The following is a 12,933-nucleotide window of genomic DNA, read 5'->3' as shown; positions in this document are numbered from 1 at the left end:
GCCGCACCCGGGGAGAATACGCCCAAGCCTCTGGCTGCCTGGGCTGCTCGCCGTGGAGGGATAAGGTGTGCTGCACCCGGGAGAGTGCGCCCAAGCCTCTGGCTGCCTGAACCGCCCAGGCCGGGGAAGGCACAAAATGCAGGTGCAACCGAATCTGCGCTTTTGTGGAATACCCGAAAACAGGAACTGCACTCAACGCAGGGCCTGCTCCATATAGAGCAGCCGGGAGCCTGAGCAGTGTAGACGGCGAAAGCACAGACACCCGTGAGCGGGGCAAACCCAGTGTGGCCGGAACACGGTGAGCGCTATCCACACAGAGCGGTATCTGTCTGCAGCGCCCCGCCCTCCCCGTAGCAGGACTGAACTGAACTAGCATGAGACAAGTGCTCGGGCCTGGTGCACTGGGAAGACCCAGAGGGATCGGGTGGAGAGGGAGGTGGGAGGGGGGACTGGGATGGGGAGTACATGTAAATCCATGGCTAATTCATATCAATGTATAACAAAAACTACTGTAATGATGTAAAGTAATTAGCCTCCAACTAATAAAAATTAAAAAAAAAAAAAAAAAGAAGTTAACTGTCAAAATAAAATCATTGGAATTCAAAAAAAAAAAAAAAAGATTGAAACAGGCAAAGATCCACTTATCTCTTCTTTCAATTTGAATTACTCTTATTATGTTAACTTTAAGCAAATTTTAATTGTTTCATAGGAAGATGAACGCCTTCTTTGGGTTTAATACAGAATTCAGCTGGCATACAGATAAAACTCTTGAGTTTTAGAGTTTCAATATGTTTAAAATATAATGGATGCGCAATTCAATAAAAAGAAATCTTACAGGATGAACTATACAGAAAATTATAAAACAAAAGGGTTGGATAACACTTTGGCACATGGGACATATTCTGTAACTTACTCGAAATTCAGCAACTATCTTAGACTTGAGAGCGGCTTTTGGATTCGTGGATGCTGTTGAATTAAACAAAAGGTTATTTGAGAATACAGACACAAAATGTTGACTAATTATTTAGGAAAATTTCCAGCTTTATAGTTGAGGGTATACTCTTTGAATATATGTCAAACATGCACATATAAATCATAGTATAACTCTCAGAACATATAGCGGATATGTAAATTGAAAACTCCCAAGTTTAAAAATATGTACTATTTAGATAGGTTTAACCTACTTACCTCCAACATACCCTGTAAGTCTGAAGTCCTAGAATTACTGACTTGGTGATACATGAAGTATCTTTCTGCCTATTCTGACTGAGTGTAAGAGGATCTTTTCTTGTGTGTGTGTGTGTAAGAGGATCTTAACACCTCAAATTAAGAGTGTCCAGGAGCAGGACATCCAATTAATCCTGATCACTGGCTGAAGAAAATTTACTTCCAAGCATCAACTCTATTCCTATGTACTTAGTTTTCAATTTCTTTTTTCTGCTGAATCAATTCAAAGCAAAAACAGGCAGGAAAAGTTCTAAGTACAATACTACTGTGGTTGAACTTTGGCTGAAATGATGACTCTTGCTGTTCCTAAGCATGCAACTTATGACCAAAAGGATGTGAAAGGACTCCCTTAATCATGATGAATATCACATGCTTGCTGGAGCAAAACCATCCCAAGTGTCTTGTTTCACCTCCCAATTCTGTCTTTTACCTTGTTCCCTCCACACCTTCAAATCTTTCTCAATATTCCTGAGTTTGGCCCACAGCAGCCTATCACATGCAGTATTCCTCTCCCGTGACCTCATGCTGGGTAAACAGGATAAACACAGCAGGAGCTCCTGTTAGGAGAACGGCTTCTGGCCAGGATTTGAGGCCCACGTCTAATCTGGGAGAGTATCTCCCCAAATCTGAAGGATTTCATGGCTCCCACAGAAATGCTTCTTAATGCCTAGTCTCCTCTTCAGCTCTGTTGTTTAATGCCAGCTGCCTCTAACTTCATATAGCTTTGAACCTTAAAGTTACCCTGGGCACTATCACGTATTATTTTCTTCTTCCAATCCCCCAACTACTCTTGAATCTTCACACATTTAAACCCTTTTTCTGCATTTCCTTTGTTTAAAAGTAGTTTTATTTTTATTTTTTTTTAAAGAAGTAACTCCATGATGGCTTGGTTAGTGTAAGTCACTGGGAGCCTCCCAGGCCTGGAAAACACAGGCTTGCCCATGGTTTATGCCAGGTACGAAGTCAAATGGTCTACATTTTCTTCTGCTCCAAAAAGAGGAGGTAATTTATATTAGTTGAGATTTTTTTCCTTACTTTGTGATTTCTTCCACTGCTTATTCGGTTGTTTGTTCAGATTTTCTTTCAGCTGCTTCTGAGTTTTGAAAGTGGTACCTGGAAAACATTTCAGTTTTGCAATCTGGCGTTATGGGAAGCTGTTCTGTCTGTCCACTTCAGTGTCAAAGTTGAAAAAAGGCAATCCGAGACTGTGTGTTGTTTCTTTCTTTCCTTTTCTTTTATGTTTATAAAAAGATAAAAACACCCACCAGATCTAAGAAGCTGTCAAATAAACATGATTTCTGTATCAAAGAAATAACTAATTTGGAAAAAAATAGGGTAGAAAGTTTAAAAACACTAGGTAACTCATTCAAATGAAGAATTTAACAGCTTCTTAGAAGATGCTATTTTTAAAGCAAATTTCTAGTCAAATTACAGTCATGGTATCTTCAACTTCTATTCACTGACTTTATTACATGGATCTAATACATAGAAACTAAATAATTTTAAAAACACCTGTACAAAACTTACTGCAAATCTAAACCAAAGGAGGCTGAAGAATACAAATATATGCTTACTGTATCAAACAATTTAGTGAAAACTGAAACCTTGTCTAAAAATTCTCCCAAAAGTAATAGGACAGGGCAGTAACTATTAAACACAAAAGATGAATAGTTTAAAGCACTCAAAGTAAAACAAATGCAGAAAAATAATTAATGATCATCACTTAATACGCTTGCCTTTTTTTAGTCAAAAACACACACACACACCAATTCAACCCTCTCCAAACCATTCTACTTAAATTTTAATGCAAACAGATTTATACAGTTATTTAATTTTAAACAAATAGGGCCAGATCCCAAACTTTGTCTTTCATTAATAAGCAAAAGGACTAGATCTATAAAATAATTTTAAAGACTGAATAATGACCCAATCTTTCTTTACGGAGAGAAAGGACACTTACTCAAAGCTTCTCTTAATGCCATAATCATTTCTTCTGGGTATACATTTCTATCTTCCCAGATTTTAAAGATTCGTTCTACAGATTTAGAGACAGATGGATCCCTGAGAAGAAAGAAAAAGTGACACATAAAAATGTTAAACTTGCGTCTCAAACTAGAATTCTGAAAATAAAATTGTCAACAAAATTATTTTCCAGTGACTCACCTCATGGTCCAGTCAGTGGTTAAGAATCCACCTGCCAATGCAGGGGAAAGTGAAAGTCGCTTAGCCGTTTCAGACTCTTTCTGACCTCATGGACTATACAGTCCATTGAATTCTCTAGGCCAGAATACTGGAGTTGGTAGCCTTTCCCTTTTCCAGGGGATCTTCCCAACCCAGAGATCGAACCCAGGTATCCCACACTGCAGGCAGATTCTTCACCAGCTGAGCCACCATGGAAGCCCAATGCAGGGGAACAGGGTTCCATCCCCGGTCTGGGAACTAAGACTCCACATGCTGTGGGGCATCTAAGCTCACATGCCCTAGAGCCCTGCTCCACAAGAGAAGTCACTGCAAGGAGCAGGCCGCGTATCACTTGTAGAGTAGCTCTCACCCATTGCAACTAGAGAACGATATAGTACACAGCAATGAAGACCCTGTGCGCCACAACGGACACCCAGCACAGGCAAAGATAAATAAATATCTCTTCATGTTTATTTTAAAACATTTTTTCCGGATATCTAGGGTTAAAATCTTAAAAAGCCTTGTTCAACACTTTTTATTGGTAACATAAATGAGGTTATGGATGACATATTGAACTTTAATACTGGTTTATAAGTTTCATGAGTACCTTATATTTCTACTTCTGTATACATTCATGAGCATACTCATAATCAAAGTTTAAGTTTCCATCCATCACCATACAGCTGACTCCCTTTATCCATTTCACACTTTACCACCCTCCCACACTGGTAACCACTACTTGGTCCTCTGTATCTGTGTATGTGTGTTTGGTTATTTATTATAATTTTTAAAACACAGTCTATATATGAGTGAAAACATAAGGTATCTCTTTCTTTACCTGACTTATTTCACTTAGCATAATATCCTCAAGGTCCATTTGTTATCACAAATGGCAAGATTTCATCTTTTTTTAAATGAGTGGTACTCCATTGTGTGTGTGTGTGTGTGTGTGTATACACATACATATATATATGCATATATATCTCGGTTTACACTCCACCAGCAGTATATGAGGATTCCATTTTTTCAAATCCTCTCAAACACTTGTTATTTCATGCCTTTTTGAAAACAGTCATTCTAATGGATATGAGGTGATATCTGTGTTTTTTCATTTCCCTAAAATTGGTAATGTTCAACATCATCTGCCTATTGTTCATTTGTATGTCTTCCCTGGAAAAAATGTCCATTCAGCTCCTCTGCTCATTTTTTAAAGCAAGTTATTGGTTTTTCTGTTGTTGAGTTGTATGGGTTGTTTATATTTTGGGTATTAACCCCTTATCAGATATTTGATTTGCAGATCTCTTCTCCCATTCAGTAGGCTATGTTTCTGTTTTATTGATGGTTTTCCTTATTGCACAGAAACTTTTTAGTTTGATGTAGTCCCATTTGTTTATTTTTCCTTTTGTATTGCTTGCCTGAGGAGACATATCCAGAAAAATAATGTTAAGACCAATGTCAGCGTGTACAGCCAATGTTTTCTTCTAGGAGTTTTATGGTGTCAGATTTACAATAAATCTTTAATTCATTTTGAGTTAATTTTTGTGTACAGTATGAGTCCAGCGGCCTAGTTTAGCTTTTTTTTTATGTTGCTCTTGTTTCTTACCCCACCATTTACTGAAGATACTAGCTTTGCCCCATTGTATATTCTTTGCTTCTCTGCTGTAAATTAGTTGTACATAAATGCATAGATTTCTGGGCTTTCAATTCTGTTTCACTGATCAATGTTATCAGTTTTTCTATCAATACCATCCTGTTTTTTGTTACTGTGGCTTTGTAGTATCATTTGATATCAGGTTATGTGATGCCTATACTTTCATGTTCTTTTTTCTCAGTAATGCTTTGGTTATTCGGGTTCTTTTGTGGTTTCATATAAATTTTAGAATTTCTTTTGTTTTGGTGGAAAACATCCTTTGGATTTTGATAGGGATTGCACTGAATCTATAGATTGCTTTGGGTAATATGAACACTCGACAATGTTAATTCTTTCAATCCATGAGTTTGAAATATCTTTCCATTTATTTGTGTCTTCTTCAATTGTTTTCAACAATGTCTTATAGTTTTCAGGGTACAGGTCTTTTACCTCCTTGATTAAATTTATCCTAGGTATTTCATTCTTTTTTGTTGCGATTCTAAATGGGATTGCTTATTCTCTTAATTTGCTTTTCTGCCATCTCACTGTTAATACAGAAATGAAATTGATTTTTGTATATTGATTCCGTATACTGAAACTTAACTGTATTTGCTTATTGTTTTGAATAGGCTTTTGGTGGAGTTTTTAGAATTTTCTCTATATAAAATTATGGCTTCTCCATTTTTTGACTGTTTTTTTTTAAATTGAGCTGAATGAGCTATTCATATATTTTGGAAAATAAACCCTTGTCAGTCACATTACTTGCAAATACTTTCTCCCAGTCCATAGGTTGTCTTTTCATTCTGTTTATGGTCTCCTTTGCTGTGCAAAAGCTTCTGAGTTTAATTATGTTCTGTTTGTTTGGTTTTGCTTTTATTTTCTTTTGCCTTGGGATATTGACTAAAGAAAACATTTATGTCAGAGAATGTTTTGTCTATGTTTTCTTAAAGTTTTATGGTGTCAAGTCTTCCTCTTTAAGCCATTTTAAAGTCTTTTTTCTGGGGAGGGCTATGCAGGGTGAGTAGTTGTGGCACATGGGCTTGTTGTCCTGTGGCATGTGCAATCTTCTTGGACCAGAGATCAAACCTGTGTCACCTGCATCGGCAGATAGATTCTTGACCACTGGACCACCAGGGAAGTCCATTAATCATTTTTTAAATTTATAACTCAGTGGCATCAGTTATATCCACAATGTTGTACAATCACCACCCCATTTCCAAAAATTTTCAATGCCCTAAACATACTCTGTACTCATTAAACAATTAACTCCCTATTACTCCTTCCCTTCAACTCCTGACAACTTCTACTTTCTGTCTCTATGGATTTACCTAATCAATACATTTTATAAAAATGGAATTATACAATTTATTCTTTTGTGCCTAGCTTATGTCAGCATGTTTTCAACATTCATTCATGCATACTATGTATCAGATATGATACTATGTATCAATTATTTTTCTTAAAAATTGTGGTAAAACAAACATAAAATTTACCATCTTAACCACTTTAAGAGTATAGCTCAGTAGTAATATATACATTTATACTGCCATGCAATCAACCTCTAGGACTCTTCAGCCTGAAAAACTGAAATTCTATGTCCATTAAATAAGATCTCCCTATTTTCACTACAAACCACAACTCTACCTTCTGTTTTTATGAATTTGACCACTGCAGTTATTTCATATAAGCAGAATCATACAATAGTTGTGCTTTTTTGATTGGTTTCACTCAACATAATGTCTTGTAAGAGTCATCTATTTTGTAACACGTGTTACAATTGTTTCCTTTTTACGGTTAAATGATACTCTTTTATATATATACCATATTTTATCTGTTAATCTAAAAATCAGACTGGTTCCTTCTTTTGGTTATTGTAAATAGTGCTATTAGGAATATGGGTGTACAAATATTCATTTGATTTCCTGCTTTCATTTCTTTTTTTGTGTATAATCAGGAATAGATTTGCTGGATCATATAGTAATTCTATGTTTAACTTTTTGAAGAATCATCAAACTGTATAGCAGCTGCACCATTTATACATTCCTACAGAAGTGTAGTTGTTTTTCCCATCCTCTCTACTACTTGTTATTCTCTAGTTTTGTTTTTAAATTAGTCATTGTAGTAGGTGTGAACTCTTTGGCTGCTTTTAAAATCTTTTTTGGTAATTTCATTACAATGGATGACTAGGTGTAACTTTTTAAAAACTTATCCTGCTTAGTATATGCTTCCTATCGTTTGCAGATTCATGTTTTACTTAGTTGTTTCTGTTTTTTTTTTTTTTTTAAATCACTTTCAGAGCATTCTCAGCCATTACTTCTCTGAAAGAACTCAGAAGCACTCTCCTTCTGGATTCTGATTTGATTTTAATTAGGCCTCTCATTCTAAACTCCATTTTACTACTTCCTTCTTTCTCTGCTGCATTCTAATTTCTTCAGAACTATTTTTTAGCTTAATCTTTTTCCTTTCTAGTAATTCCTACCAGGTCTTTTGTCCAAGTATTTTATCCATTGTTCATTTCATTCCATTTAATCTTCTTATAACATCTTTTATGATTGTCTTAAATGCCCTGTCTGATAATTCAAGTATCTGAAGCTCCGTGAAGGACTCTAAATCTGCTGATTCTCCTTGCAGTGCTTTGTTTCCCAATGTACTTGGCAACCTTTGACTGTCAGCACCTATTTTTTTTTGTTTGATCTATGAGATTCTTGGTGACCTAAGTAGGAAATGTGTTCCCTTAAGAGCAAACCTAAAAAAAAACAACAAAAAAGAGCAAACCTATACTGGTAGCCAGGGATATTTATGACTCAAGACCTCTTTATTCCCTCTCCACAGCCCAGGTCACGTGGTATTAGCAAGATAGGCATACTAATTAATGTCAGCTCTGCCATTCAGCAACCACTGTTGCTGGTTCAGCTTATGTTTTGTCAAGAATGTTACTGCTTTATAAAAAAGGACCGTTTAGAATAGATGGCTGGCCATTCAGCCAGAAGTCATCATAATTATCTGTAAATGTCTGCTTTCAGAGGTTGTAACATTTATTGTTGCTTCTTCAACACCTACAAAGTGTTCATTGAATAGTAAATGAATGAATGACAATTAGACTTTGTCATTTTCAAACCCAACTATTCATTATGAAGTCCCAACAGCTATTCACCAAAATCCTCAAGTAAAATATGCTGGAGAAATAGCAATTGCTAGAAAATCATATAAATAAGACTAGGGTAAAATATAGTAAGCAAGCATGAGATGGGGAAACTAGACATTTTTAGTTCTGGTTTTAGTAAGAAGTCTTTGGGGAATTAGGTTTCTTCATTTGTAAAATGATTTTTACTAGATAATGTTAGGTTTAAAATTCTTGGCTAGATCTGTTTTTCATTTATATGAACATAGAACTCTCAAACTCCCATAATATAACCATTTCTTGAATTTACAAATTCAACAAAAATAAAAAACAAAACAAAATCCAGAATAGCAGTTTTACTTACCTTGTAATTCTAGACCTCTATTTCAGCCATTACTGATCACAATCTCAATTTCTATAGAACATACAACTGCCAAATACACATCATAAAATAATTAAATATAAACTTTGCTGCTTGACTTGTAAGTAACAAAAAAATCGACTGATTTGCAGAATTGCTAGAATGCTGAATAGATGCTCTGTATACTAGCAACCCTTGCCTCAGACCACTTTTAAAACAAACAAGTATTAGTAAATTATTTCAAAGCACAAAGCTGATGAAGAGTGTAAGAAGAAGTGCCCAGCTATCAGAATTAAAATAAAGAGAATTAGGAAATTTCCTGGCAGTCCAGTGGTTGGGACTCCAAGGGCTAGGGTTCAAGCCCTGGCTGGGGAACTGGGATCTTACAAGCCATGTGGCCAAAACCCAACGACAACAAACATGAACAACACAAAAACAAACAACCAGAACCAAACAGCATAATCTTGTGCCTCACTCAGGGGAATATCTTTTCTTTATCAATATCTTATTTCTGGTACATCATCACAGTAACGTGCTGTATCTTGCAGTTTCTTAATAAATATCTGCCAACTGACCAAACAGAAGACCAAATAATGCAGTCAACTCAAGGAGCAAGTAGTCAATTAGAATCCACCTTGCAATCTAGGGAACTCAGGCACGGCGCCTGGTCAGGGATCTAAGATCCCACATGCTGCAGGGTAACTAAGCCCAAACACGGCAACAAAAGAAGCCCACGAGCCACAACTACTGAACCCTTGCTCTGCAATGAGAAGCCTACACATGCTGTGACAGACACCCAGAGCAGCCAAAGAAAAATAAAAACATACTGCTCTGTATAGCCTAAAATAACCCCCATTTATAAAAATGTGTCTTTTTTATTTGCCTATAACATGTTTTCCCTAGTGTGTCACTTGTCTTTAATTTTAGGGAGTCTTCTATAATGCCATTTAATTTTGATGTAATTAAATTTATACTTGTCTTTATTATTTGTTCTTTGGGTCTTAAGAGCTTTCTAAACTAATGCTTACAGTCAGGAAAATATTCATTTTCTTCTAACATTTTGAAGTTTTGTTTTATATATCAAAGTAATTCATTTGGAATATGCTTTTGTGTGCGGTATTGGGAAACACTTAACATTTAATTTTATTTCTTCCACACAGAAATCCCATGTCCCAGAATCACTTATTGAAGAATACATCTTTCCCCCAATGAATTGCAATGCGACTTCTACTATTTACAGAGGTCCCATATAGATATGGGTCCATCTGTGGGCTCTCTGTTTTGTTCCTTAAATTTATTTGTCTATCCTTGTATTAATATCATCCTCTTTTTATTACTGTACTAAATAATAATTATTTTTCCCTATATCAGATTTTTATTGAGAATAATTTCACTTTTTTATTCATCACTTTGTCAAAAATACAGGTCTTGAAATCATTATAGGCAGAGCTGTTTCAGCCATCCCATCACCCTCCACACACAATATCATTAAAAACATGTATTAGAAATGAACCCAAATAATACCTCTTGATATTTCATAGGTTAAGACCTACTCGGTGGTGGTTTTTTTAATTAATTTATTTTGGGTTGCACTGGGTCTTCACTGCTGCTTGCGGGCTTCACCTAGCTGCAGTGAGCGGGGGCGCTCTTTGTTGAGGTGCTCAGGCTTCTCCGCGCGCTCGCTTCTCCAGCTGTGGCACACAGGCTCTAGGCACACAGGCTTCAGCAACTGTGGTTCATGGGCTGGGAGCACTGGCTCAGTAGTTACGGCGCCAAGGATTTAGATGCTCCAAGGGATGTGGACTCTTCCTGGACCAGGGGTTGGACCTGTGTTCCCTGTACTGGCAGGCGGATTCTTACCTACTATACCACCAGGGAAGTCCCCTACTGGCTTTCTATCAACAGTTTTGGCTCCTCCTAAGACACTGACTCCCCTATATGAATTTTACAACCAGTATAACAAATTTCTTAAAATGTCCTATTGGGAACTTGACTGAAGTGTACTGTATTTATATGCTGATTTTTATCTTTTTGGAAGTTTATAGTTTTCTCCATAAAGGTCTCAATACACTTTTATTCTAGGTATCTAGAGCTTTTTTGTTACTATTAATAATATCTTTTTATTATAACTGGTTATTTCCGACACACTGAAATGCTACTGATTCCTGTGTGTTGATTTGTATTCAGCAACCTCACCGAACCCTCATATGTCTATAAATTCTCTTGGATTGCCTATGAAGATGATCACAAAATCTCTTATCTTTTTACCTTATATGATTCTCTGGAAAACATTTTATAGTTCTTCAACAACTACAAGTCAAAATTTGCAAATTAAACAAAAATATAGTAAATACCATTCATATAAACACTGATTTAAAGTTATAAATGATATTTTGTTGAAACTAAATTGCAATGCAAATATGATACTGAATATATACATTGTTTTAAACTTTTCAAGACCATAATACCATTATCATTCCATTACTTCACCATTTTTCTCCATTTGTACTACTATGAATTTTTTTCTTTAGTGTATGCTGAAATTATTAGTGCCTTCACCTGATACAATTATTTAAAGTCACCTTTAACCTTTCCTCATTAGCCTCTGATAAAGTAATACTGTCTTATACCAAAATACAAACACATGATAGATAGAGCCACTGAAAATGACTCACAGAACTGCTAATAAGGTAATCATACGGATGATATTCAATATGCTTAGACAATCCAATGACTCTTTAAACTATATCCATGGACCCACCAATGAAAAACTAGGCCTGTACCTAAGAAACACAGCTTTATAGCACTCCATGGTATTTCCATCCATGCATCAAGCTAACCAACCACCTATGAAATGACAAGCACTGTGCTGGGAGCAGAAGTTTGAAGTCTGGGAGATAGAAACTAGTGACAAAAAGCAAGTGTATCAATTATAAAGTGGTGTGTTAGGGGCTATGACGAAAGAAGCAGTAGGTATAATGATAGCAAAGAAGAACTGCTTAATCCAGACTGAGGAAGAGAAGTCAGGAAGGGTGGGGTAGGGGATGGGAGTGAGGCTCAATAGGGAAGGGACATACATGAACCTATGGCTGATTCATGTTGATATATGGCAGGGGCCAACACAATATTGTGGAGCAATTATCCTCCAATCAAAACGAAATACATTTAAATTTTAAAAAAGATTAAGTAAAATTTGAAAAACAAGTTAGGAAAGGAAAATTCCTTGAGGATACTAGATCTATAAGGAAGGTGAAGGGATAGAATAAATAAAACCTTACAGAACTGATACCTAATTGGGAATATTATACTGCTCTATGACTGACTACACAATTTGTTCTACCAGGTTGCCAATTCAATTTTCAAAGGGAACCAATTTCTTAAATTCATTTACTTAAAACTGTAATTTGAAAACTTTAGTCCAAATAAATCTTATATTACAGGAAAGCTGCATATAATATATAATTATATATGATATATATTAACAGATACTTAAAAAGTGAATATCCATGTAATCACAACCCAGGTCAAGAAATAATACACTACTGGCTACCTAGAGGACCTGAGTGGGTCCCTTCAAGATCACAATCTGTTCCATCTACCTGGGATGGTAGACTTTTATGATACCTATTTCCTTAATTTTGTTTTAAAAATAGGTAAGTATAAACAAGGCTGTGTATTGTCACCCTGCTTATTTAACTCATATTCAGAGTACATCACGTGAAATGCTGGACTGGATGAAGCACAAGCTGGAATCAAGGCTGTGGGGAGAAATATCAATAACCTCAGATATGCAGATAATACCATCCTTATGGCAGAAAGTGAAGAAGGACTGAAGAGCCTCTTGATGAAAGTGAAAGAGGAGTGTGTAAAGTTGGCTTAAAACTCAACATTCAGAAAACTAAGATCATGGCATCCGGTCCCATCACTTCATGGCAAATAGATGGGGAAACAAGGGAAAACAGTGACAGACTTTATTTTCTTGGGCTCCAAAATCACTGCAGATGGTGACCGCAGCTGTGAGATTAAAAGACGTTTGCTCCTTGGAAGAAAAGTTATGACCAACCTAGATAGCATACTAAAAAGCAGAATTACTTTGCCAACAAAAGTCCATCTACTCAAAGCTACGATTTTTCCAGAAGTCATGTATGGATGTGAGAGCTGGACTATAAAGAAAGCTGAGCACCAAAGAATCAATGCTTTTGAACTGTGGTGTTGGAGAAGACTCTTGAGAGTCCCTTGGACTGCAAGGAGATACAACCTAAAGGTTCCTTTAGTTGGTCCTAAAGGAAATCAGTCCTGAATATTCATTGGAAGGACTGATGATGAAGCTGAAACTTCAATACTTTGGTCACGTGATGCAAAGAAGTGACTCATTAGAAAAGACCCTGATGCTGGGAAAGACTGAAGGCAGGA

The 12,933-nt window shown here is 36.3% G+C and overlaps 1 protein-coding gene across 8 annotated transcripts in view; it reads right to left on the bottom strand.

Annotated features, from left to right (window-relative positions):
• Nucleotides 1–12,933, bottom strand: part of RPRD2 (regulation of nuclear pre-mRNA domain containing 2) — a 91,564-nt gene that overhangs the window by 29,081 nt on the left and 49,550 nt on the right. For 4 of the 8 annotated variants that reach the window (XM_020911958.2, XM_070467294.1, XM_020911946.2 and 1 more), the window contains exons 3-5: nucleotides 3,188–3,288; nucleotides 2,263–2,340; nucleotides 914–966 (exon numbers count right to left, since the gene is read on the bottom strand). In XM_020911958.2, the coding sequence (XP_020767617.2) occupies nucleotides 914–966; nucleotides 2,263–2,340; nucleotides 3,188–3,288 (232 nt within the window). The remainder of the gene's footprint in view (nucleotides 1–913; nucleotides 967–2,262; nucleotides 2,341–3,187; nucleotides 3,289–12,933) is intronic. The other 4 variants (XM_070467295.1, XM_070467292.1, XM_020911951.2 and 1 more) reach the window with 1 other exon arrangement.

The sequence above is a fragment of the Odocoileus virginianus genome, chromosome 5 (assembly GCF_023699985.2).
Source record: "Odocoileus virginianus isolate 20LAN1187 ecotype Illinois chromosome 5, Ovbor_1.2, whole genome shotgun sequence".
Classification (NCBI taxonomy): Eukaryota; Metazoa; Chordata; class Mammalia; order Artiodactyla; family Cervidae; genus Odocoileus; species Odocoileus virginianus.
This window is presented reverse-complemented; position numbering and strand designations above follow the sequence as displayed.